This window comes from Montipora foliosa, chromosome 13 (assembly GCF_036669935.1).
Source record: "Montipora foliosa isolate CH-2021 chromosome 13, ASM3666993v2, whole genome shotgun sequence".
In the NCBI taxonomy this organism is placed as follows: Eukaryota; Metazoa; Cnidaria; class Anthozoa; order Scleractinia; family Acroporidae; genus Montipora; species Montipora foliosa.
Window position 1 is genome coordinate 26391385 of NC_090881.1, and position 27500 is coordinate 26418884.

The 27500-nt window shown below is 39.9% G+C and overlaps 3 protein-coding genes and 2 non-coding genes across 5 annotated transcripts in view; 3 read left to right on the plus strand and 2 right to left on the minus strand.

The window, feature by feature from the left end:
• The window catches only part of LOC137982818 (uncharacterized), an 11864-nt gene extending 1628 nt beyond the window's left edge, over nucleotides 1-10236 (minus strand). Inside the window, exons 1-6 of the mRNA XM_068829977.1 lie at nucleotides 10069-10236; nucleotides 7251-7355; nucleotides 3762-3845; nucleotides 2609-2944; nucleotides 2064-2220; nucleotides 441-553 (exon numbers count right to left, since the gene is read on the minus strand). Of these exons, the coding sequence (XP_068686078.1) occupies nucleotides 441-553; nucleotides 2064-2220; nucleotides 2609-2944; nucleotides 3762-3845; nucleotides 7251-7355; nucleotides 10069-10123 (850 nt within the window). The 5' untranslated portion in view covers nucleotides 10124-10236. The remainder of the gene's footprint in view (nucleotides 1-440; nucleotides 554-2063; nucleotides 2221-2608; nucleotides 2945-3761; nucleotides 3846-7250; nucleotides 7356-10068) is intronic.
• Nucleotides 10237-11079: 843 nt separating this feature from the next.
• On the plus strand, nucleotides 11080-16131 carry LOC137983006 (neurotrypsin-like). The gene is made up of 6 exons (XM_068830166.1): nucleotides 11080-11230; nucleotides 13571-13737; nucleotides 14025-14436; nucleotides 14543-14689; nucleotides 15047-15228; nucleotides 15977-16131. The coding sequence occupies exons 1-5, from the start codon at nucleotides 11122-11124 to the stop codon at nucleotides 15220-15222; spliced, it is 1011 nt and encodes a 336-aa protein (XP_068686267.1). The 5' UTR covers nucleotides 11080-11121; the 3' UTR covers nucleotides 15223-15228; nucleotides 15977-16131.
• A 1942-nt stretch (nucleotides 16132-18073) lies between these two features.
• LOC137984137 (U6 spliceosomal RNA) lies at nucleotides 18074-18178 on the plus strand. The gene has a single exon (XR_011119086.1). It is a non-coding gene; the product is annotated as a U6 spliceosomal RNA (small nuclear RNA).
• Nucleotides 18179-20507: 2329 nt separating this feature from the next.
• Nucleotides 20508-20614, plus strand: LOC137984133 (U6 spliceosomal RNA). The gene has a single exon (XR_011119082.1). It is a non-coding gene; the product is annotated as a U6 spliceosomal RNA (small nuclear RNA).
• A 5409-nt stretch (nucleotides 20615-26023) lies between these two features.
• Nucleotides 26024-27500, minus strand: part of LOC137982557 (uncharacterized) — a 15166-nt gene continuing 13689 nt past the window's right edge. Inside the window, exon 6 of the mRNA XM_068829671.1 lies at nucleotides 26024-27265. The gene's annotated coding sequence lies outside the window, so the exon portion shown is untranslated. The remainder of the gene's footprint in view (nucleotides 27266-27500) is intronic.

Here is a 27500-nt window from a genome sequence, read left to right on the forward strand (position 1 = left end):
TTCAAACGCAACGAGAGCAGACAATATTGTGTACCTCGCATTTGCTTAAATTTCCAGTACCTAAAAAAAATTAATTTAAATTCTCCAGTACCTAAAAATGGGTCTTTCTGCAGGTACCGGAAAGCACTGTGTTTTTGGTCACCTGGGATTAGTCTTTATTTGGAGTTGTTTTGTTTTCTGTCTTTTGTTTCTCTTGTGTTACGTTATTTCTGCTCCGGTACTTGCAGAAGCTGCCCTAAAAACTTTTCGCATTTCTGGCAGCAAAGTAGAGCGAATTAGATACTTTCAATCATCTTTCAGACCCTTGTATGATTGAAAAGTTGTGAGAAAACAAAACGAAGACCAAAACGCAAATTTTCTACCTTAGCCTATTTATAGGGCGAAAACTGTAAGCCTTTCGTGTCGCAACTAAGTTGTTTAAATGAAACTCCCCTACTAACCTTCAATGCAGTTCTGTGAGTCGTCCCCATAATCCACTGGACCGTGCATGTTATACCTGCTTTCTGCTTCCTTGTCACTCCAACATTCCGCGTAGAATTGTATCCCAAAGTATCTAAAAATAGTGATTTTTATGAACGATGGCTTTCTAGGGATTGGGTAGAATCTTAAATAACTTGAAAAACTATCTTTAGCGAGCTAAGTGCCCATGACTAAGAATGTACATAGACCGAGGGATTCTAGGAAAAAAATTAAGTTCTCCTAGCACGAGTCGAATCCATACCCTCTCTGCTACCAAGCTATAGGATTCATGTACCAGAAGGTCAGGTCTCTTGGTAGTTAGATCAGTGTGTATAGGAGAATGATAATGTAGTTGTGTTAATCCATGCCATCCGCCAATAAATTACATTACAAAGGGGACCTTTTTTTACAATGGGGTCATCATATTCCAGCCAATCTTCCACGAAATCAGCACGAAATATTGATTGTGCATTGCATAATCAGCTATCTGTGAAAAATTGAGACCGATACACCGGCCAGATAAATAATCTTTGAGAAGTTTTTGTGCTCATTAGCACTTTTGCTGTTATGTTTCTAATACCTTTAAGTTTAATATACCGAAAGAAACACACGGTTGTACACAACTGCAACTCGTTATATTTTTAATGTATTCACAAATGTGGGAAATGACTTGATCCTAAAGAGCGGGAAGTTACATATCTCAACACTTGCCATCCAATGATTTGTCAATTTAGGATGGCTAAGATCTCGATGATTATGAAAACATAAAGGATTAAAATTGAGAAAGTTAGTTCAATAAGTTCATTTAACTTTCGAAATCAATCAGAAAGACGCCGCCAGTTAATGAGGCGAAATGTAGACAAAGACATTAGAAAGGATTCCCTTACACAAGATTTGTGGGATCTAGGACATCAAACTACTGTAGGTCCACTGAGATGACGGCGCATCTTTGATTGATGTGTCTCTTAATTCCGCTCCTGTGTTAAAACACTCACCATCTCCCTCAATACATTTGGAGCTTATATCTTCCATACTGGGTTTGTAAGGGAACACAGGAGGTAAAAGAGCTTTTTTGGAACGAAATTTCATGCAAATAAAACAGTCAGAAACATGCATCATTTGTGACCATTCGTTTCAAAGTTGGCCAAAGAGAAATGTGCATGCCCGAAGGTTGTTTTTCCTCGTTAAACCATTTCATGTGTCGGTCAGTTTTGAACCTGAGTAATGGCGGACCGTGAAATCCAAAACTTACACTCAAAGTAAGCGGCCTTAGGATAAAATCAAAGCTCAAAATTTTGCCAGTCAGGTCTTAAGCAAACACACTTTCAAAATCTGAAGAAAAAAAGGAAGTGATCTTTTTTTTAATCACAGGGGCACTTTTAAAGATAGAGGGAATTCTGGTACCCGAGTATGCACTATAAGTTTCTGGACTTTTGAGGGCTGAACCGTATGCTCAGTTTATCATGTCCAACACAGTTCTATTCTGCGATAAAAGCAGTCCTCAACCGATGCCGAAGAATTAATGATGTTTGTAGGCAAAGATTGTCTTTTATTAGTATTTTGGGGATGTCAATAGAAAATAACATCATACATACAGTGCTTACCGAAATCCTAGTTGCCAAGCTCTTTCTGCGCACTTTGTAACCACGCTTCGTAAGTTGTACCAATCGATTTTGTGTCTTAGATTTTGGATCAAAGATCGAAGTGCACGATTGGACGAACTGTCTTTGTAGCAACCAACCTCAACTATTTGAGGTACACCTGCAAGAAAAGTGAAGAAGAACAATATGCAGTAACTCGACCGCTGAAGCTGATTTGTCGCCATTTGGTTTGCTGGTAATTCATGAGCTTGTTGCAAGGTAAAAAGTAGTAAAATCCTTTATTTAAAAACACGATTAGGGTTTAAGCACTACATCCTTGAGGGGTCGTGTATCTAATTAATTATCTAATTATCTAATTACCTACTGAAAAGTGACTGAAACATAGGAAATTAATTTACTTTATCGCAAACGTCAATCAACGCATGTTTTAATCCGGTGAACGATATCAGGGGGTATTAAGGGAGACTGAATATAAAATTATGTTAAACTGTCCCCGAGAAAATAAAAATAATTCTCCACACGCATTGCGTGCCTCGTTTTTTGCCCACCTGTTTCAAGGCACTTGACACCAGCATCGTTACCGTGTGTACAGGAGCCCACATTTCCCCAACCAGGGTGGGGACAGTCTGCCAATGAACTTTCTCCTCCCTCACAGTTTACTTTGCTGAGCCATATCGGTAGACCATCTCCCCGACCATATTTAGCATTCCTGCTCTCGAAGATAGCCTTGACCATCCCCAGTTCACTGCACACAACGAATGCGTCCTTCAAATCCCAGGAACTGTCACACACTGTCCCCCACTGATTATTATGGTATATCTCAACTCGTCCTGTGGCATTCTCTTTGGGAAGACCATCATTGATGTTAAGACGAATCTTGTTCGCTGGCAGAATGAAGAATGGGTTGAATTTTTTAAATCCTCAAACACTATTTTGATATAAATGTTTTGCTTTTAAGTAATGTTACACTCACTTGATTAACATAAAGCTTTCTGAATGAAATGAATGCCATTTGAAGTGTGGGTTACAGACGAATTAGAGAACTGAGTGATCCCCTCCTTAGCTAAACAATTTAAATAAACAATTGACCTGCTCTTGACTGTGCGGTTTCATTGGTTCAGTTGACATCGTAGAGGTTCCCACATTTCTCCAACCACACAGGTCATGGATTTGAATCCCGTTGGATCCATGCAAATGCAAATCGGTCCTTATGGCCTCGCTTTCAAACGTAAAATTCAAAAGAGTACTTAACCTTGAACGAGGCCATAAGGGCCAATTAGCATGGAAACAAAAGAATACCAAAATGGAGGCCATTTTGGAATAAGGTGTATAAAGAGATAATTGTTTAGATTGTCTCGCCAAGTGCGAGGATCCATCTGTTCTCTCATTTATAAAACTTTCTGTAGGATACCGACAGATTTAACTAGGATTCCGATGGAATAAACGAATCTAACCACAATCAAGTAACCCCCTCACTTCATGTGCTCACACACTTATTCTACACAAGCGCATGTTTTTTTTATTCTGAATAAATGAGTGAATTATCCTGTTCTGCTTTCTTTAGAGATACTAAAGTTGACGACTTTCTTGAAACTTCACATCAGTTGGAGCACTCTTGTAGCCTATAGTACCTCGAGGCTTAGTTTCTTGTCCTTTCTTTTGGAAAGTTGTTTATATACAACAATTGTTGAATTTACTCACGTTTAATGGCAGTTACGTATCTCTTTTCCAAAGAATTCCACGGAAAGGCCGACTCGTCCGCCTCTGGTTTATTCTTTGAAACATCTGGTGGCAAAGAAACATTTTGTAAACCTTTTACGGGCCAGGGGCCCGTTTCTCGAAAGTCCCGAAACTTTACGGGCCATTTTCGAGTGTCACAAACGGGTATCCCTTTTAGCCGCCGGAGGTGGGCGCACAGGCAAGCCATAGGCGGTTAAAAGGACTTGGCGGTTCTGACAACAAAAATGCTTATCACCGTGCTTCTTAGATACTACAGTAAGATAAGCAATTTTCTATGGAAAACAATGGTATCACCAAGAGAAAATAAAGAGGTGAAGACAGGGCATCTCCCATCCATTTCCGATCACATGACGGGAATGTGTTCCGCGAGGATAGCCTACGCTCAGGGAACACATTCCCGCCATATGATTGGCTGCTGCCTAATCCCCTTGGGATCTGTACAGCGTGGGAGTATTGGGATCAACCGTTTCAACCGCAACCGGTTTCGGTTGAAGCGGTTGAGGTTTCCCAATAGAAAGAGTAGAGTAACTACGGACGTAGACTGAAAAAGAAAAATTAAGAGCAGAGGCCTCCCACCAATGTGACTCGCGTTTGAGTGTGTGGGATGGGATTTCTTAGTTTTCTGCTCTGCTAAGAAAAATTCTTCTCCTGGTTAATCGATTTTCCTCACACGTCAACAACTTTCATTGAAACTGATTTGATTCACAGTTTTATCGTCATCGTCATGATTTTCTTCATCATTATTATTCGTTTGGAACTAGTTTACTTACTTTTCCACTGTTAAGTATTCATGACCCGGAGCATACAACTACCATACTGGGCACGGCACTTTTACAGACCGATCTATTTTTAGACTACCTTTTCCGAAAAAACAGAGGCAGTTCCGGTTCAGCGACCCCATGACGTCAGGTACGTTAGGTTTTCGTAATTGGTCATCAGGATATTGTGAGAGTGTTTTTCGCGGGAAATTCAATCTAAAAATAAATTGGTCTGTGAGAATGCCGAGACACGAACACAATAGAGTTGTAGGCTGCGGGTCAAGGGTTCCGGGTATAACTGAAATAAGGATGTCGAAAAGACCATATAAAGGAATGGTAGAGGGAACCTGGGACCGAGTTGTCCAAAGTGGGGATGACAATATCCGCTAGATAAATCACTTTCAAGTAAATAACCTGATTACTTCTAATGGTGCTTAGTATATACCAAAACAGTGGATAGCCTTGAACGCGCGCGCTGGTTGGCCACTCAAACTCCTGATATCCTTTGCTATTCACCTCCGAGCAAGTCGCGAGGAATTTGCGCCCGAAAATGTTGTAACCTTTGCAGGAATAAGTCAGTTAAAATCATCCTTTTGTGCTACATTATCTCACTGCATGTTAAAGCAACCATTCACCTCAATTTCGGTGAATAGTTGTTAATTATCCGCTGAATAGAAATTTATACGGTAATAGCGCTGTCCGCCTCCAGTTTGAGCAACAAAGGTCCGAAAGCTAATGTTTGAAAACATCTGTCCCCAGATGGATAAGTCACGTACTATCCACAGTATGAAATATACCTCATGATAAGCGTTGGCCAAGACTTTCTTACGCACCTTTTGAGCAGATGTGCGTGGGGCGTGCATATTAATAGGGAGCTTAAGCACGCGCGTTTTTGAGACACGGACGGCAACCGGAAGTGAGCTGTTTTCCCTTTCAACCTGTCTCTACACAACCACATTTACATTGCTAAGTATCTTTTCTCCATTAGAGATGATTAGTACAAAAATCTGGGAGACACCACTGTCCTGATACGCGAAATTTTCTCTTCCGGTTGCCGTCCGCGCCCTAAAAAGCGCGCGTTCTTAAGCTCCCTATTCACAGTTACTATACCCTGGTCCCAGAGGTGTTTCTTGAGCCGCGAGAGAGCCGCGAAGCAGCGAGAACGAGTCGCGAAGCGTTGAGAAAGAGAAAAACCTCTAGTTACCTTGGACTGGAATCTCACTTTCATGCAGATGCCAACCGTCAAACGCGTCAAAAGGGACTAAAAGCAACTTAGCAATCACGCGTCCCCTTGGTATTACCAATCAAATGAACCAATCATATTGATTTGCGTGTTTGTAAAAATATCAACCAATCCGAGCCTAAGGTTCAGATCCTGAGCCTGGCGTCTGCATGAAAGTGAGATTCAAGTCCAAGGTAACCAGAGGTTTTTCTTTTTCCCACCGCTTCGCTACTCGCGGCTCTCTCGCGGCTCAAGAAAAACGTCTGGGACCAGGGTACAGTTACAAGGGCAAATGCTGAAATCTTTGCAGAGATTGAAACTAGTGAATATCCACCGGATAAAGTTATCCGGCCTTTGAAGAACTGAGATACCTGGATACGATTTCGAGGTTGCACGATTTTCACATGCCCTGAAAGACTGAAAGTATAGGTCTTTTGCAACAAACGATCGCATGGTACAAAATCCGCCATGCTGGAGGGCAAGCTCATTATTTTTCCCCCACTGAGAAATTAAAACAAAGAGACCTGAACCAGTCAAGCTTGACTTGCCTTTGTTTTAATGTCCCAGTGGGGGAATAATAATGAGCTTGCCCTCCAGCATGGCGGATTTTGTACCGTGTGATCGTTTGTTGCAAAAGACCTATTGTCCCGTTCATTCTGCTCAGGAGCTGCATTAACAGAATGTTAATTGATTCGACAAAAAGTGAGACTGTAAAAATACCGAGAGAGAAGTTAAACTAAATACTACGCATTCTCTGCTATAGGACATAAGTGGTATAGAGGTTTTGCACGGCAGCCATGTTGCATGGCAGGAACAATAGATTCTTTTTCCTATGGGAACAAATGTTCTTTCTAATGCAAAACATTTTCATTGTTCCTGCCATGCAACATGGCTGCCGTGCCAGGCCAGTAGGGTTTCTGCGACCGGTGGACCACGATCATGTGTAACGAATGGATCAATAATGGGGGACAAGTTCCCTGGGACAGTCGAGGAAATACAAAAAAACAAAACAAAACAAAACAACATCAGATTCCTTTATGTAAATCGAGCGAGAACAAACTATTTCGCCATAACTGTGGGGGAGGGGGGGGGGGGAATTTCAATCCCACCCCCTCCCCTCCTTCAATGCTGTTAAAAACAAAAAGATGTATAGCATATTTCGGACGTACGGCGCAGAAAATTCAACATTGTTTGCACGGAGGAAGGGACAGTGGCATCGATTTATCTTCATGGTGAAAAATGTACATGTAGACATTTTTTTTGATGCAAGGGCCAGCTTATTTTACAAAATGTGCCATTTTAACCTCCATTGAAGCCACACCAATAGTCCCTAACCCAAAACCCTCACTTCGAGAGATGGTTAGTGTTAGAGACTTGATATGTGGATCCACATGGTCCGCCCTTCTCAGAACCCCAACTTTCCACACTACTGTCCTACAGAGAAAATGCGCACTTAAATATTGCACTCACTACGGAATTCTTTCATAGCTTTTCTCCTGTCCTGCTTAAACTTCTCAAGCTTGGCTAAGAAATTCTCTTCCTCGTCGCGTTCATCAAAATCTGAAATTTTATCCACTGAGAGAAGCAAAAAGAACACCGTAAAATGAAATTTAGAAAGATCGTCCCAATTAGGTAGTAGCACTCAAACCTGAAAGATTCCAGAAATGAATGGGGCTTGAACCCCTGACCATGCAATAGACCATGCGATAGAGCGAGTTTCAATTGAGTGTCGTAAAACCAAAACCAAAGTAATTACTTTGGCCAATGAAAAAGGAAGGAGACAATCCACTAAACCAATCAAAACTCGAAGCAATTACATGCAGCCGACACAAAGCGCGGGAAAATGTGCACGCGCGAGCCACGATTGGTTTTGGTTTCACTTCTGATTGGTTGGAAAACTCAGCGCGAGAAATTTGAACCAATCACTGAGTGAAGTAATCATTAACCAAAGTAATTATCTAATTACTTTCGACACTCAATTGAAAACCGCTCTAAACCATGCGCTAGACCATTCGCTGGACCATGCGCTAGACCATGTGATGGATCACGCGCTGGTCTGCTCTTCCAACTGTTAAGAGCTATCAAGCCGGCCAGGAACTGGCCAATTGGAGTCCAAGTTGTATCCCGTAAACGGTGAATGGAATAATTTTTACAACATAAGAAATTTCACATATTCGAACTGCGGAACGGTCATGAAGTGAAATTTCAAAACATCAGTGAAATTAGTTAAGCAACTTAAAAAATACATCAATAATTCATGAAACAAACAGCCTATCACGAAACCGATAAAACATCACGTGTACGAGCGAGCTTTCAAGGCGATAAAACACTCCTCATTAGAATTCTTTACATAAAGAATAGTAATAAGGCCCGACTTGTTTTTTTTTTGGTATGCTAATATCTTCCTCTCACATTTTGAGCCTTTGTTCGGACTCCCGAGGGACTCCCTTTCTGTGAAATGTTTTTGAAGCCGTTCAAAAAACCTCGCAGCACGTGTTTTATTGGGTCTCAAAACACTCGGCTACTCCCCGTGTTTTTAAACCCCATAAAAAACTGCTGCTTGTTTTTCAAAAAGTACTTAAGCAGTTCCAAGGACTGAAGCCTGAAAAAATCGTTCCTTGAATGGTACTGGAAGCACGACTTCGCGATTGCACGGCACTGCTCTAAAATCTGAGCTATTAAGCAAGCTTAGAGCTGCATGATCAATTTGCGAATTCATGGTTAATCGAAATTGGACTGAAAGTCTTTAATTGCAGAAATACTTTTATACAGCAAGTATCTCACAATGAGCCAATATCAAAAATACCATAATACTCTTTGTTTGTCCCTTTAAAATTTTGCATAAGCATTGTTTCCAGTTTCTCTTGGGACCATTGTAAGTCCCAAGAGAAAATAAAAACAATGCTTATGCAAAATTTTGGAGGGACAAACAAAGAGTATTATGGTATTTTTTCATATTGGCTAATTCAACGGCGCGAAGCGTGGCACACACCCATGCAGCTTTCCCTCAAATTTACAGCTTTTTCGGAGAAAGTTTTAAAAGCGTTCGGCCTGAAACCACCAACATTACAAACGAAAGAAAAGTGAAGTAAAAACCCACATAATCAGTTCAGACTCTCTATGCTGGGAGGTTTCTGAGTGCACCTGGTCTTACTTCAAATATTGTTCTGGCAAATCAAAGAGCACCAAAGAACGGTGGTGTTACCGGAATAGAATAGTTAGCAATTATTGCATGAATGAGGCTGAGTAGGATATAAAGAATTCTGCAGGTCGAGGAGGGTGTTATCCACCAAGGCCGAAGGCCGAGGTGGATAACATCCTCCGAGATCTGCAGAATTATTCATATTCTACGAAAGCCGAATTCAATAATTGCTTTATTATTCATTCACAATATTTTCTTCGCTCAAACTTCTAAACCTACTCGAAGCCATTTTTCTGCTCAACAGAAAAAAACACAATCTCGTCCCCAGCTTTTTTCGGTCAACGGTTCAATAATTTGCAGCGGGCTGCACTTTTGACGTCATTTTGACGTCATCAGTTCAATAATCTGCAGCGAGCTGCACTTTTGACGTCATTGATTCAATATGACGAAGTTTCTTTCCAAATTTGGTGGACAGCAGCTGGTTATGGTGAATTATGCGTGTGGTTTTAACCAATCAGAAACGGGGAAATATTTTGAATGAATAATAATAAATATTATTGATATTTCTATCGTGTTTAACTCCGTTTCTGCAAGTCTACCTTTTTCCTCTTTAAGCTTTTTGTGATCTTTTTGGTGTGATCTCCACCGTTTATCTCCGTCTTCTAAAAATTTGACTGTGGCGCAAATCTTAGTAATCGCGTTTGTCTCTGCGGCGGGGGTATACTTTACATTGTCAAGCGTCCGACCCTTACTCTTGACATTGTTCGAGATGAATCTTAGCCTATTTATTACATACAGATAAATCCAAGATGTTTTCTGTCATGTGACTTCTCAATGAATTATTGGAAGCGGTTGAGAACTTATTAACCTTTCTTCGTTTCGTGCACGGTTCTTCTTTTCCTTCTTTCGTTTAAGGAAAAGGCCACTTAGTGATTTGGTTCGCGGTGCGGAGATACAAGAACTTGAAATTAAATAACAATTCTAATAAATAAAGATAGGGTTTAACCGACTGATGCACATTTTTTTGCGTGAACAACACCCGCTAGCTGCACCTTCAAGAAAAGGGACTAATTTACGTTCTACCAGGTCCCGTCTAGTAAGCCATAATGTTAGTCACAGGGGGAAGCGAAAAAAAAAGCTACATACCAGCTAATTTCCCATCCAGAGAAATCAGGAAGATTACGAAAAAAAGCGACTTCATATTCTCTCTACTGTGCGTCTATGAAGGAGAGGAGAGGCCAAAAGTAACTGGACGCTTTTCGACAAAAAATTACAAAACCATAAGGCTCACGCACGGATATTATGCCTGACAAAAATGATAACAAGACGTGTTCAACTCTGAAAAAGTCAGCGGCTTATTGACTCTGAGTAAATAGAAATTGAAATGGTGTTTTCGCATGTCAAAAGGTCACTTGCCTGTTAAGTTCTGGAAAAAAAAATCAGTTAAACGAGAATCATTGATTTTGTAAATCCTTGGCTACTTTTCTTTAGACATGTAAAACAACTGCTTTGCAAAATCGTTAAGGCAAAGTCGATAACAATTATTCAAAGACTGGAATTTTTTCCGTTAAAGACAGTCAAGCGTCATTTTGAGCAAAGTTCAGAAAGAGGATGGCGTGAAAAACACAATTAACGAGAAAGCAAATAAACAATTTATCGGCTTCGACGTGTAATATTGAAGTTTGTTTTTTTGATGACTTTTCCTACTCTTGTTGTCGGAAGAACAGAGAATTTCATTCTGTTGTATCGACTTTAACTCCACTGTCTCTGGCTTATTTAACTGTTTGTCTCCTCTGCTTTGTTCACCTCTAGAGTTAATTTCCAATCTTTTAAGGTGGTATCTCAGCGATACTCAAGTCAGTTTTCGTGTCGATCTGTTTATTGTAGAACAGCTTGCTTTTTGACCTCCAAATTTCAGACAGAAAAAAGTAAACTAGCTAATTCAATCCCTGGCTGTGAAATTGTGTAGCACATTAAAGACATTAACTTTCCAACTAGTCAGAACCATTGATTAAAGCGATCGTAAGTTGAGCAAAATTATGATTCCGGTACAAAAAGCTCCCTCAGTTATAGTTCTACAAGCATTGGAAACTGGAAAGCGAGACAAGTTACGTGTTCTTATTTTAATGAAAAACAAATATTACCTTTTCTTGACAACTGTATCTTTCAGACTATTTTCATATCGACAGATGGGTGTATATGAGGACATCTGAAGTTTCCCAGTTGATAATTCTCCTTCCTTTATGTTTCCACAGAAACATGAATTGCGCTTTGATCATTTTCACGATATTTCCAGTGGCTTTTTCAGGTGAGAACCTTATGACTCATATAAGGAGAAAAGGAAATTAGTTTTTTTAAGGGCCAAGTATAACACTTGAAATGCCGAAATGGAAACTTTCATTATTAAAATATTGGTGGGAAGCCGTCACTGAAAGGATTATACTAGCTGATGCGATGCATGGTGGCAGGCCTATTCGTAAGAAATATAAATCTAATCACACAGCGAGCATTTTGAGTCCCGAGGGATTGAAACCTTTTGTTTTTGCGCACCGAAACTCGTTCCCAAATATTTCAACTCGAGGCTCGGGGTACGAAATCTATTGTCTATGGCCAATATGGCCACCGCGCGAATAAGGCCCAAGAAATGTATTTGTTTTCAATGATGAATCGGGGATGCTATGAAGAAAATCTCAGTGCTCTTTTGCAGGCCGCGGAGTCGAACCTACGACCGTCCGAGTACCACTAGTTCGTATGCGCTACTGACCTATTCTTTTTACTTTTTTTGCGCTAACGAGGCTAGAGAGGATGATTAGCATAAAGACAAAAGGAGGGTGGTACAGGGATGGCGCAGTGGTGAGAACACTCCCCTCCCACCAATGTGGCCCGGGTTCGATTCCCAGACTCGCCGTCATATATGACTTTGTTCGTTCTCTACTCTGCACCGAGAAGTTTTTCTCCGAGTACTCTGTTTTCCCCTCTCCTCAAAAACGAACATTTGACTTGATTTGCCTTAATTGTTAATTTCAGTTGAGAATGTCCCAAATTAGCGCTCCAGCGCTAGAACGACTAGACACTTCAATAAAGTTTCTTTTCTTTCCTTTTAATTACCTAGCCACCATTTATGAATACGCTCTATGGAGCTTTTTCACTCACATGACCAGAGCCATATTAGATTATTGAAACAAAAGAAAGAATTTGCATAAAAATAGAGTTCAATTCCCAGGGGATACTTGGGTACAGTCTACGCCATCATGGCCGCCATTTTTTTGTTCAGGTACACCAACATGGCCGCCGTGACGTCACATGAAAACAATCAATAGGAGACTTGTGGTAATTAAGCCATTAAGCTATGGTCACATGAGCCGAGTTTAATCGGTTCACATGAACTTAAACTAGGTTAACAGAAGTTTAATGGCGTAGCTCCCAAGCGTTTCCTCTGTATTGCTCGGTGCAGGTAGAGCATTCGCACTAGAAATCGAAAGTTCGTAGGTTCGACTCCTGAAAATGAGTTCCCGAAATTTGGCCGAGCATCCACACGTCACCTCGGAAAAATGTACATTTGTCCAATCATATTTCACCATTTCTTCCACCATAATTACGAAAATCTTGATCTGGCCAGTTAGCGTTTTAAAACAGTTAACGACGGGAGGCAACTTCTCGCATTTCCACAGTTTTAAACCGCGACGTACATTAATCACCTCTGATTCAACATCCAAGGAAACAGCAATTAACATACTATCTTAGTAAATTTCTCTAACTAAGCTGAAGTTTTTCATATTTTTTTAAACGGGTGTTTCTGTACTCTCTTTTACGGACTTCCCTCGCGCATCCCAAGCCAATCGCCCTACAGCCTCAACCCTAACTTATATGAAGAAATAATTTATTTAAAGTGCCCCTAACCCCAAATTATTTTTTTCGCTGAAATGAATCTTTGCACCAGTTCGAGACGCATTGCGGCCATTTTTTCCTTTTTCTAACAAATCCTTCCATTTTATAGGCTTTGAAAGTTGCGAAAATCCAAGCATCTTTTGTTCACGACCGAGTCAGAAGGGGGAGTGGGTCTATTCCTGATTTGACGTCACAATCTACTTTGCATGCATCTTTACAAAGAGTTAATGTAATGTAAATCAGTTTGTGACGTCAAATCAGGAATAGACCCACTCCCCTTCTGACTCGGTCGTGAACAAAAGATGCATCGATTTTCGCAACTTTCGAAGCCTATAAAATGGCAGGATTTGTTAGAAAAATGAAAAATGGCCGCAATGCGTTTCGAACAGATGCAAAGATTCATTTTGGCGAAAAAAATATTTTGGGGTTAGGGGCACTTTAAGCTCAAAAACCCGACAAGATGTTGGGAGATACGGATGCACACCACGCATACTTAATAAACGTCACAAAGTGTCTCCTCGACCAATCAATAAGAAAGCTGGTGAAAAACATTTCGAAATGCTTCCCTAACGCTACTTCGCAAGTAATACAAAGAGTAAGCCCAGTCTTTACCCAACAATTATTCCAACTATTAATACCTTAAGCCAACTGTTGGAAACAGGTAGTAGACATTCAGAGACGAAATACGAGTCAAATGCGGGGCATTCGCTGTTGTCTCTGTATATCAGAATTCAGTAATGATTACCTTTCGTCCTTATAGAGGAAGCCGTTAGAATTGTACAGCCTCCAGATGCACAACACTTGGGCCAAGCACGAGTAGAGGTTCGGCATCAGGGAGAATGGGGCACAGTTTGTGACGATGGTTGGTCGTACGAGGATGCAACAGTTGTGTGTCAACAGATGGGCTTCCTCAAAGCAATATACCAAGTAAGACTTAATGAAACAAGTTTCCAATTTCTCACGTACTCTGAGAGTTGAATTTTGCAAAGTACCAGTATGAAAGAGGCGATACTCGGAAATTTCGGCCAGCAATGCACGAATGTTCTATTCAGGGAAGACAAAACCGGGATTTTGCCGTGAAGACCTTGAATTTAAATCTGTCTATAGTCCTCGTAGTGCGGGTTTAAAACGCGACATGTTTAGTGAACAGCCTTACCTTAAAGCCTCTTTGATGCTGTAGTATAAGCATTTTGAAAGAATGTTTTTTCCCGTAGGCAAAGCGTGCAATGTTTGGCCAAGGGACTGGGCCCGTGTGGCTCAGCAAGGTGGAGTGCAGTGGGACAGAAAAGAGCCTTCTAGACTGTCCCCACCCGGGGTGGGGGCAGCACAGCTGTGATCATAGACGGGATGCAGGCGTAAGCTGCCTTGAGGATGGTATACCTCAAATCCTCGAAGTGGGGTGCTATAAAGACGACAGGAAGAACCGAGCTTTAAACGAGCTTTATGCCAATCTTCGGAGAGGAATCGATTGGTGGAACTTGCGATCGATTGTTACGAAGTGTGCTGAACGCGCGTTCGTTCGCGGCTTTAAATATTTTGGAGTCCAGTTTTATGGGGAATGCTGGGGAGATGATCGACCACGCCCTTCATATGATAAACACGGCATTGGAAAAGGATGCACTGATGGTGAGCCTGTTTAACGATTGAAAAAAAAAACCTGAAGATTTACTATACATAAATTCCAAAGATCGTAAGGTATCTGAAATGCAAAAAATCGTCTTAAATTTCCCAGGTGTTGGTGATGAGATTCACAACTTTGTGTATCGTTTTGCTCCTTGGCGTGACCTTGGTTGCTGGCGTGACAAAGGTGATGGCCGCACTATGAGTATGCTGGCAAACTTCCGGTATCAAATTGATTGGTTTCACTTGGAGAAGACGGGTGAGTATTGGAAGAACTTAAACTGAGATGAGCTGCCAATATAAGGTCATATTGAGAACGCAAGCATGTTTATGGCTATTTGTGGTGGACAAAAACCATTGTAATGTAATGTATTAGTTGTAAACTCGGGGGAAACAAGAAACTTGGAATCAGCTTGGGATCAACACTGTTCATTACAAAATCATTTGAACCCCTCCGGTGCTCTGCTGGCTCAATTATAAGTATCAACTTAAGACAAAAGTTTCAATATCCAAGTGTTTAAAAGTCACATTGTTGCAATAAACTGCTTAATAAAGCATACCGAAATAGATTATTTTCAAAATTTGTCAGTTTTTTTTTGTATGTTTGTTTATGCAGTTAATAAGTGTTATGAAGCTGCCAAAAAGGATAATAAGAAGTACTTCGCCATACAGTTCTATGGTGAATGTTGGGTATCAAAGAACGATTCTTACAAGATTTACGGTCCATCTACTAATTGCTGGAATGGAGTTGGAAGGGACTTCGACAATTATGTGTACGAAATAATATCGTGAATACAGGTAAGATAAACTTCAATACAATCGCTTTTTACTCCACATTTTAAACAACTGGGGTCTGTTGATCAAGTGTGTCTTGCATTTTAAAGTGCCCCTAACCCCAAAATACTTTTTTCGCTAAAATGAATCTTTGCATCTGTTCGAAACGCATTGCGGCCATTTTTCATTTTTCTAACAAATCCTGCCATTTTATAGGCTTCGAAAGTTGCGAAAATCGAAGCATCTTTTGTTCACGACCGAGTCAGAAGGGGAGTGGGTCTATTCCTGATTTGACGTCACAAACTGATTTACATTACATTAACTCTTTGAAAAGAGCATGCAAAGTAGATTGTGACGTCAAATCAGGAATAGACCCACTCCCCCTTCTGACTCGGTCGTGAACTAAAGATGCTTGGATTTTCGCAACTTTCAAAGCCTATACAATGGCAGGATTTGTTAGAAAAGGGAAAAAATGGCCGCAATGCGTCTCGAACTGGTGCAAAGATTCATTTCAGCAAAAAAAATATTTTGGGGTTAGGGGCACTTTAAGATAAAAGTGTTGATGTAACGTTCTCTACATCTCAAACAAAGCGCCCTTTCGCAGCTTCTTTCCACCACACACGACCTGCGTGCGCATCTCAAGCACTAGCCCTCGTAAACCTAGTGATTAATTTGCCGCGTGCTCGCAGAATAGGCTAAGTGTCCACGAACATGACTGAAAACTATATACATAACGGATGAAAAAATGCCTATATGAACATTCCATCTACAGGACAAGAAAAGCATGAAGTGGATTGAGAAGATTATGCTAAACGATGAAAATGATGAAAATGATTTTATGTTGATCAGTTTGAAGCAAACCAGTACAGCTTCTTTTCGCGGATGACGAGCTGTATGAAAAATAGAATAAAATAAAGAAAACAATGAACTGTTTGATCTCGTCTCTTGTGTTACTTGGCACAACTAATAGTGTATCTTGTCATTTAAACAATATATGAAATTAAGTAAAGCTATGACCTCGCAGTTATGGACGGACTTTTAGCAATTGCTTAGAGAAGCCTGAAAATTTCAGGACTTCAACGGGGTTTGAACCCGTCACCTCACCATACCGGTGCGATGCTCTAACCAACTGTACTATGAAGCCACTGACGTTGAGAGCTGGTCATTTGTGGGTTATAATTTTCCCGTGAGGAATAAATCAATGAACGAAATGATATATGAAATGAATCATATACTGAACTGTGGATATGACATCAAGTAAAGCTATATATTATTTCGTCACTGGTTTCATAACTCAGTTGGTTTGTGCGTCGCACCGGTATCGCGAGGTCACGGGTTCAAGCCCCGCTCAAGTCCTGAATTTTTCAGGCTTCTCTACACAATTGCTAAAATTGCGTCCATAACTGGGAGAATCATGGCTTCACTAGATTTCCTAACCGCAGTTCAGTATATGATTCATTTCATATTTCATTTCGTTCATTAATATATGAAACTACTAAATTTCGAAACCCGCGGATATTGCGTTTGTGGTGTTCAGATTGGTTCACTAAGTCTTGATTAAACAAACGTTTATCCAGTTGAAATGCGGTTTATGGACGAAAGGGAGAAGTCATCATCGCACTTATCTGGACTGAATGTACGTTGTACATCCTAGAAGAAAATCTATCCCCACCATGTCTCCGATACAATCTAATTACGTATAAATGATCCTATTATCCGTCTTTGCATGACACCGCTGAACATTGATCGCAGGAGTTGTTGACGGAACGTGGAAGAAACGTTTCGATGTCCGTTGTCTAAAATAGTATCTTGAACAACCTTATGTAGTCCATTGCAACACACGAGTTGAGCAAGAGACAATCAACAAAACCGAAAAGAAATGGAAATGACTTCCGCTCTCAAGCCTTAAAACCAATAAAGAAAGCAGTACTTAAATAACATGCTACTTTTCAAAGAAAATAACATTGCGCCTTTCACATGGAATGCACAGCATCTTTGAACGAAGCCACAATGATAGGTCAGGATGTTAAATTTATCAGGATCTATTTTAAACTCTAAATGTTCCTTAAGAATATTCATGGTACTTTGTCATATTAATAAAAAATTCAGATTTTATCTAAACAAAGGAATAGGAGACGATCATGCATGCATAATTGTCATTTACTTAAAAAACTGCTGTATTAGTAAGAAAAGTGAACCACGCCGAAATATGTTTTGTTTTGGATAATCAAAATAATTTACCGTCTGGGTTTAAGAAAATTTGGATGCATATTGTGACAAATAGCATTGCAATTAGGGGCAAATTAAGCAAAAATATCGCCGGGATCACAACGCGGAATATTAAACCTCTGTGATGATTGTATGCATGATCAGTGTTGGCAGAGACAATGAGATTGGCCAAATCTCACAGGTGGCACACCACGTCACGGTTTTACCAACTGCAAGAAAGTATTTATTCTCTTAGTTTACTCGTGATAAGATTCAAAAGTTAACTTCTCAAACAACACGAAAACAACTTACAGTCAAAATCGATGAAATATAGAGTCTTGTAATATTTTAATCCACTTTGGTTTGAACACCGATTTGCATACATTCAAAGACAAGCAAGACTACAGTTTATATAACCATTAACTTTTGTGCAAACCGTGAACATAACCTTCCTAAACGCAGCGAGAAATGACTCCAAATTTTACAAAATTTTCTTCGAAGTTTTATAAGCAATATAGACGCTTGTTTTGATATTTTGCGCATGCGTTCATACAATGAATTCAAGGAAAGCACCGAAGCGGACAAGTCTAAACTTGTCCCACAAGCAAAAACAATGCCGCATTGTTTTCAATATATAAGAAGATTGCACCTATCACTAAACGTGCTCGCTTCGGCAGCACATATCTAAAATTGGAACGATACAGAGAAGATTAGCATGGCCCCTGCGCAAGGATGACACGCAAATCGTGAAGCGTTCCAAATTTTTTCATTCCCATCCACAACGGTCGATGAGAATCCGCAACCTCAAATTTCTGTGGTAATTTTGACAAACAAAAAAGGTCTTACAAAGCCTAAGTTGGGTGCAACACAGTTCAAGAATGTTTGAATGTGGGCATACGACATTTCTGCCTTTCCATCATTCGTTTTAAAATCCGCGCGCTTTTGTGCACAATGTCGCATTCCGATTCCAAACTTCTTGTTCGGCGTTTTCCATTTACAACAAATTTCCTGAAATTTCGGTGGAAATTTCCATCGGGAGAAAAACGTGTTCGATTTGACTCAGGTCCGTTCGCCGCCCAGTGATTGCGATTTTACGCGCCAAAATTTTAAAATGTGGCCGTGAATAGCCTGGAAGTGGCAAGACCTTTCAAAAGTTGTAAATGGAGCACACATTTCCAACGTGGGCATAACCCATTTCTGCCTTTCCATCATTCGCTTTGAAATCCGCGCGCTTTTCTTCACGGTATTCCGATTCCAAACTTTTTGTTATCTTCTCAAGAACCGTCGTTTTGTTTTGATAATGGTTTACATTGTTAGCAATTAATCTCTTTCACTCTGTCTAAAACTATTTGGTAAATAGTTTGAACCCAGGAGTCATATCATAATTAAGTAAAGTACGATCGTCCGGGTGAGTGTAGTCCTGAGAAGGACTATTTCTCCGCTGTTCCCCGCACGTCAAATAAATGCGCGCAAGAGTGAGAATTCTCCCAGAGGATGGAATCGACTGCTTCGAGAGGATCGGGCGCGATCCATTCAACCAAAATTTCCGGAAATTTCGGTCCAAAACTCAATGGATCGGTTCGGTCCAACCGGAAAAGTTTCGAAAAAACTGGTCCACCTTTTGAGGTGGTCCTCTTTTCCCGGTCGGACCGGTCGGAAATTTTGGTTGAATAGATCGCGCCCGATATATGCCAAAATTTGCGTTTTGGGCAAAAACCTACGAGACTTGTTTAATAATAGCTCATTTCCTTTCTTAAACCCACAGGTTTCGTGCTGTTCTCAAAATGAAACAAGACCGCTTTAATGAGCTTTAATGGCTTTAAGAAAACTGTAGCAGCCCACCCAAATGTTTGCCATTTGGCAGAAGTCGTTAACGTGAATATCAGTCTCTCCAATAAACTTTTCGCTGTTTCTCAAACACAAGCTTAACGAACACCTCTGAACACCGCTGAACATTGATCGCAGGAGTTGTTGACGGAACGTGGAAGAAACGTTTCGATTTCCGCGTTGTCCAAAATAGTATCTTGAACAACCTTATGCAGTCCATTGCAACACATGAGTTGAGCAAGAGACAATCAACAAAACCGAAAAGAAATGGAAATGCCTTCCGCTTTCAAGCCTTAAAATCAATAAAGAAAGCAGTACTTAAATAACATGCTACTTTTCAAAAAAAATAACTTTGCGCCTTTCACCTACAATGCACAGCATCTTTGAACGAATCCACAAAGATAGGGTCAGGGTGTTAAATTTCTTAGAATCTATTTTAAACTCTAAATTTTTCTTAAGAATATTCATGGTACTTTGTAATATTAATAAAAAGTTCCGATTTTATCTAAACAAAGAAATAGGAGACGATCATGCATGCATAATTGTCATTTACTTAAAAAAACTGCTGCATTAGTAAGAAAAGGGAACCATGCCTAAATCTATATTCTTTTGCATAATCAAAATAATTTACCGTCTGGGTTTAAGAAAATTTGGATGCATATTGTGACAAATAGAATTGCAATTAGGGGCAAATGAAGCAAAAATATCGCCGCTATCACAAAAGCTGTTCAAATGCTGAATATTAAACCTCTGTGATGATTGCATGCATGATCAATGTTGGCAGAGACAATGAGATTGACCAAATCTCACAGGTGGCACACCACGTCACGGTTTTACCAACTGCAAAAAAGTATTTATTCTCTTTTACTCATGATAAGATTCAAAAGTTAACTTCTCAAACAACAGGAAAACAACTTACAGTCAAAATCGATGAAATATTGAGTCTTGTAATATCTTAATCCACTTTGGTTTGAACACCAATTTGCATACATTCAAAGACAAGCAAGACTACAGTTTATATAACCATTAACTTTTGTGCAAACCGTGAACATAACCTTCCTAACCGTAGCGAGAAATGACTCCAAATTTTACAAAATTTTCTTCGAAGTTTTATAAGCAATATAGACGCTTGTTTTGATATTTTGCGCATGCGTTCATACAATGAATTCAAGGAAAGCACCGAAGCGGACAAGTCTAAACTTGTCCCACAAGCAAAAACAATGCCGCATTGTTTTCAATATATAAGAAGATTGCACCTATCACTAAACGTGCTCGCTTCGGCAGCACATATACTAAAATTGGAACGATACAGAGAAGATTAGCATGGCCCCTGCGCAAGGATGACACGCAAATTCGTGAAGCGTTCCAAATTTTTTCATCCCATCCACAACGGTCGATGAGAATCCGCAACCTCAAATTTCTGTGGTAATTTTGACAAACAAAAAAGGTCTTACAAAGCCTAAGTTGGGTGCAACACAGTTCAAGAATGTTTGAATGTGGGCATACGACATTTCTGCCTTTCCATCATTCGTTTTAAAATCCGCGCGCTTTTGTGCACAATGTCGCATTCCGATTCCAAACTTCTTGTTCGGCGTTTTCCATTTACAACAAATTTCCTGAAATTTCGGTGGAAATTTCCATCGGGAGAAAAACGTGTTCGATTTGACTCAGGTCTGTTCGCCGCCCAGTGATTGCGATTTTACGCGCCAAAATTTTAAAATGTGGCCGTGAATAGCCTGGAAGTGGCAAGACCTTTCAAAAGTTGTAAATGGAGCACACATTTCCAACGGGAAAACAGGACTACCTTTTCAGAAGTTCCGTTTATTCCGGATATTTTCCAGTGGAACCAGCCAAAAACGTGCGTTCCATTTACATCCCAACCGGAATTTCTTGGTAAATGGAAAACGCCCGTTATTTCCTCAAGAACAGTTCTATTGTTTTGATAATGGTTTACATTGTTAGCAACTTATCTCTTTCACTCTGTCTAAAACTATTTCGTAACAAGAGGCTACAAGTAGCCTATACTCGGGCCTGCAAAAGTACAGTGAGTGGCGTATGGTTAATTTAGCGCTAAAGAAAAGAACAGAGAGAAGTTTGTCCTTCTCACATCGGCCTTACATTGCGATTCTCATGATGTTCGACTGTGTGTGTAGTGAATACCCGGACCCAGATTATCTTCATTACAGGTGGTGACAATGACCACTGGACCATGGAAACGAGGTAAAAATAGTGTATTTATGCCAAAGTGGCTAAGCGTGACATTGTTTTTTACTGATCGATGGGTATTCTTGCTCAGTGTTTGAGAAAGGAAACGCTAATTGAACGGCTTCAGATGAAACGAAATGACTCGTCGAAACATCTTTTGCAGAAAAAAATGAAAGAGAAACGAAGGTGAGATGTGAAAACATCTTTCCAAAATGACCACACTTTCGTGCAGTGGTGCACGTAAAGGTCACTTTGTCACGTGCGCGACACGTGAAGATGTGCACTATATCTCGACACTTCCAGAAGTGCAAAAGTTCCTTGAGGCCACGCCAAATGAATCCATAGCAAGAGAATCAAATATTTAAAATATATCATTTGTTGCAATTTAAATACTCGCAGTATTAAATATGCACCCAATTGTCAAAATAAAGGTTATTTGCCAGCTGGGAGGTCCGTATAGGGAAAAACTGTGACCGAGGCCATGAAATTGCTGCTTTTTCAAGAACGATGTCACAGTTTTTTGCAATACAGACCGACCCTTTGCTGGTAAATGCAGTATTAAAGTATTAAAGTATTAAAGCGACTTACAAACTGAACGTTTCGAGAGAAATTCCATTTCCAAACCTCTTGTCTAATGAAAAATAACCTCTGTATGTAAACGGAGTCGGTTTAAAAAAATGGAAATTTAAGGTCATCAAACAAGCTCACGCAATTAAGGCTAGGTTTCCGCCTGCCGTGAGCAGGCCGGATGAGAAAATTCCACCCGCTCCCGGAACCAATCAGATTGCAGGATTTGTTGAATTGCGCCCACTCACGCATTGAGAAAAAAAATAAAAGAATTATAATTCTCTGTGACCCAATTTTGGAAAGTTTCTATCAAAGACATACAGTAAGCAAAATCTATTGTGCAACTTCCAAGTACATTACCAGTATGACTTGGGCTGTATTGAATCTGAAAAGTTGTGTTGAACGCTATGACTTCTGCAGGTAATTCTGTTAACATGAAATATGTTTGTCTCGACAAGCTTGATAAGGCAGTGTATAGATCATTTCCTACATTTACAACTGATAATTACGGGGAAGTAATTAATTTCCTATCATAATTATAATTATATAATAGCACATAATGACATGGTTGCACATTCACTACCAGCATTTGAGCCATACACTAAAACATCACCTTGACAGTTGTTTTACTAGGATCAATAGGACGTGAACCAGGATTTTTCTAGGTTATGTCCCTGCAAAGGTTGAACTTACCGGTACCAGCAATATGCCATGCGGTGGACTAGACTTTTAACAAGAAACTATTTCAAAGAACAAAAAGTAGTGTTTCGTTTCCAGAATGGAATACTATAGTGTGGGTCACTGGCCTGTCATTCTTACTTCGCTTCGTGTATTGAAACTCTCAAGAAATAAAGATAGAAATGTGAAATCAAACTCTCTGAACGGTGTTCCTTGGTATCAACAGGCATAATTAGCTTTTAAACGCACAACGCAAGGCGCAATAGAACGAGACAACAGACGTATTGGCGTTTTTTGAGGGGAACACTGCATTGCGGCTGGTTAGCCTATGCCACTTCCAGATTGCGTGACGTAGAACAACCTCACTTATCTCCCCAGCACTACGAGCTGAGTAGTAAACAGCACGTGCTGGATCGGACAAGAGTATTGGTTAGCGAGCGATGTACCAAGGCAAACGAGCCAACAAGCTTGGTGGAAGTCACCGTACAGGAGAGGACCCAATTTTAAAGGGGCTAGGTCACGCTGTTTTAGGTAATTTTGTTTAAAATTGTTAGTTATGAGCTCTAAACTTCAAATTGGCAGAGCAAGAGTCTTTCATTTGCAAAATCACGGCCACATAACAATTGAGAATGATTTTCCAGCTGTTTAAATGACATTTTGATATAAACTGATATAAATTTGAAAAAAGGTGGGCAGACGTTTTTCAAATTTACTCAAATGCAACCCCCTTCAATCCTCCCCAGTTTTGTCCATCCTTGTCCCTTCTTAGCTTTCCTGTGTTTTGTTTGAGTTCTTCTATAGTTTTGAGCCGTTATTTTGTTGTTTTAGTTAATTCTATGACCATTTGATCAATGCTAAAATTGCCTAAAATTGCGTGACCTAGCCCCTGTAATGAAGGCAAAGCGATATATCCAACCCATCCCCAAGGGGAGGGAGGGGAAAAACTTAAACAAATTGCAAACAGCAAGTTGGTTTACTATAGAAGACAAACTGCCAGGTGAACCTTGGACGGCTGACTGAGGCTTTTATAGCTAGACTCTGTCTATTAAAGTAGCCAGTTGCACAGGTTCTACTATGTAGCAGGTAGGCATTACACGTGCTCTTTAGCAATAATGAATGAGGCTTTAACAGATTTGGCCAATGCAGGTGTACGTTATAATCTGAGATCTGGGAACAAAGTCTTTATGTCCTCGTTTTATTTACAACAAAACCGTTGATTTTATGACCTTAAACGGCCGACTACAAAGAACGCGAGTACGGTCACGTGTCATTAATCGTATTTTACTGATAGGGCAGTAAAATCTCATTTAAAGAGAAAAACATATACTCGTTTATGTGCACAATACATCGAAGAATAAAGTCAACAAATACCTATTTTACCTTCACATACTTACCCCTGCATAACATTTCAAATTCCGTTTTCCGTGAATCGTCTCATGATTACGTGTTACATTCGAACCATGGCAATTACTAGCTTTACAATCACTGGTTCCTCGTTAATCCAATTTATTACTCGGACTTGTTTGCATTACTAATTGACACGAAAAGGGATAACTTGGGAATTTTTAACAATATATCGCTTTCATCTAACGCAAAATCATTCAGATATTAAAAACGTCCTATGCATAATCCATTTCTTTCGCCTTTGTGTTTGTCAGCATTATGATTTGGAATATTTTAGGTTTACGTGTTCACAAGTTTGTTTTTGTATCTCGTAGATGTTTAGATTTCCAATTACACACTCTGTTTCGATTGGCCACTCTAATTCGCTGTGTAAATAGTTCACCCTAAATTCAAAATAGATACGTTTCGTTTCTGAGAAAACAAAACATTCTTTTACAAATCATACCGGGTATTCCTGATTTCTGCATAAATTTAAGTTTCATTTTGCATTTACCTGTTCATCCACGCTTTTTGAAAAAGTGGTACATACACTGTACCACGTGCTTATATTTAAACGCATACCTGAGGTAGATATTTTTGTCGTGTTTACGAGGAAGTGATCTCCCTTGCTAGTAATACGATGAAATGTACGTTGTTACCCAAATACGTTCCTGCAAGTTTCCTCCTTTTTCTGCTGTTATAAAATAGACGTCTCAGCCTTTTCTCTGTAATTCTGCTTGGTTCTCGGGCACGTCTATGTCGATGCTCACGCAAATGCAAATCAAAACAAAAGTAAACAACTTTTGCTTATCGAGACCTGTATTTCTCCTTCGGAATGAAGTCTTTATTATCATTGAGAATCAAATAACTGTATAGCCTTTCAAACTGCATCAAAGTTATTTTCTAAAGAGCTGATCACATTTTCCACTGATGACATCAAATCTTGTGAAACTTGAACAGAACTATACAAACAAGATGGCAGTGAACACGGTCGCTAATATGGCTATTTGAACAAAGGATATAAGCTAGACCATTACAAGAAACAAACTGTCTAACAATGAAAAAGAAAAAAAACGTAATAGACAAAAAACTTATCTCCGTAGTCAATGGTACACTGAGCGGGAGGCTATTTGTTCGCCGTGAAAATGGTACCAGCGTGAGGCCATTTGTTCGCTGTGCAAATGTTTTAACTTTGTCTTCAGAAGATTCCAATACAGCGTCCATTTGTTTGTGGAGTTATTTTCTTTGTCGCTGTCATCTTTAGAGTAGTTCTCAATAAGGTACCCGCTGCTTATTAAAGAATTAGTGTTTTGACTTGTATCACTTTCAATAGTTGCGTCCATTTCAGTTACATTCGAATATATTCTTGTTTCATTCAGTTCGCGGAACGACCCGTTTCGAAGCTGACGCTTGACATCTTTTAGTGTGGGTCTACCGCGAAAAGCGTATCCATTCTTTGTACGTGCTTTGAGCGCCCCAAGAAGAAATCGATTAAGCCAACGCAATGCCGATCTTCAGTAATCCAAACAACGCATCACAGAACTCTTCATGATCTTGGATTACGTGTTTGCTTTAAATAACGAAAGTAAACAGCGCCACGTGGCTTCTATTGTGCATTACCCAATCAAAACACCGCCACGTGCTTTCTATTGTGCATTGCCCAATCAAACACGGCCACGTTTTTCTATTGTGCATTTTGCTGCACAGGAAAAAAAAAACTGAAATCTAACGTCTTTTATAACTCGAGCCCCTACGGGGCCCGAGTAAATAGTTTGAACCCAGGAGTCATATCATAATTAAGTAAAGTACGATCGTCCGGGTGAGTGTAGTCCCGAGAAGGACTATTTCTCCGCTGTTCCCAAGAGAGCGCGTGTCAAATAAATGCGCGCAAGGGTGAGAGATCTCCCAGATGATGGAATCGACTGCTTCGAGGGGATATATGCCAAAATTTTCTGTTTTGGGCAAAACCCACGAAACTTGTTAAATAATAGCTCATTTCCTTTCTTAAACTCACAGGTTTCGTGCTGTTCTTAAAATGAAACAAGACGGCTTTAATGAGATTTAATGGTTTTAAGATAACTGTAGCAGACTACCCAAATGTTAACGTGAATATCAGTCTCTCCAATGAACTTTTCACTGTTTCTCATACACAAGCTTAAAGAATCTATGATTGAAATGCTGACACCGCTGAACATTGATCGCAGGAGTTGTTCACGGGACGTGGAAGAAACGTTTCGATTTCCGCGTTGTCCAAAATAGTATCTTGAACAACCTTATGTAGTCCATTGCTACACACGAGCCGAGCAAGAGACAATCAACAAAACCGAAAAGAAATGGAAATGACTTCCGCTCTCAAGCCTTAAAATCAATAAAGAAAGCAGTACTTAAATAACATGCTACTTTTTAAAGAAAAGAACTTTGCGCCTTTCACCTGGAATGCACAGCATCTTTGAACGAATCCACAAAGATAGGGTCAGGATGTTAAATTTATCAGGATCTATTTTAAACTCTAAATGTTCCTGAAGAATATTCATGGTAATTTGTCATATGGGCTTTCTGACAATCTTTTTTGTGGAATCCATCTTCAAAATCCTACCAAAGGTTGAGGTGATGGAAGACTTGATGAAATCCATTCTGGTCAAGATGTCCTGTGCATACACTGTTAGAAGCCACTTGTACTTAGGCACTGGCGTAAATGGTGGAGGCTCATGAAACTTTGTTGAGCTTTTAATACCAACCCTAGATGCCTGTGAAAATTATTTGCATTCAGTAAGGTACTGAGCAGACTGTTGAAGGTACTTTTCACTGTGCTCTTCAGTGAGGTTTTCTGCAATTGTGTGGAGCTATTTCCGAGACCTCTCTGTCTCAATAGCTTAATCACCCTGATGTCACAAGCATATTGGTAGATCAGCAGTACTGGAAATTGAAATTGATGTCCCATATCTAGTTGTTTGATTATTCCAGGACTCCAGCTGATGATCTTTCTCTTACAGTTCTTACATTCCAAGTATTCTGCAGCAAGGTTGTAGTTGGAATCAATGTCTACCACTTGCCGGACAGTCTTATAAATTCCAGCACTGGTCATAGATTGCTTGTCACATTCTGGATGGGGACAGTACAGGGTTACCCTCCATAGCTTCCTTGGCATCCAAAGCAGGAGTCGTTGGGCAAAGTGTAGATCTGACCTAGGTGGCTGAGAAGTGATGAGAAGTGGCTGAGGAGCGTACCACCATAACTTGTCAACTCTGTAAAAAATTCTAAACAGGACTGCACCACACACAGCTCATAAAAATACATACATACAACACAAACAATATGCAATGAAATGGTAGACGAAATGAATCATACATGGCACTGTGGATACAAAATCAGAGCTTCACTTGATTTCGTATCTGCAGTTCAATATATGATTCATTTCATTTATCATT

Excerpts from the sequence above, each read along its gene's own strand:
- LOC137983006 (XM_068830166.1), top strand. The coding sequence starts at position 11,122 with ATGAGGACATCTGAAGTTTCCCAGTTGATAATTCTCCTTCCTTTATGT. Across the intron at positions 11,231-13,570 it reads ATTTCCAGTGGCTTTTTCAG|AGGAAGCCGTTAGAATTGTA; the intron begins GTGAGAACCTTA and ends TCGTCCTTATAG. Across the intron at positions 14,690-15,046 it reads GTTTCACTTGGAGAAGACGG|TTAATAAGTGTTATGAAGCT; the intron begins GTGAGTATTGGA and ends TTGTTTATGCAG.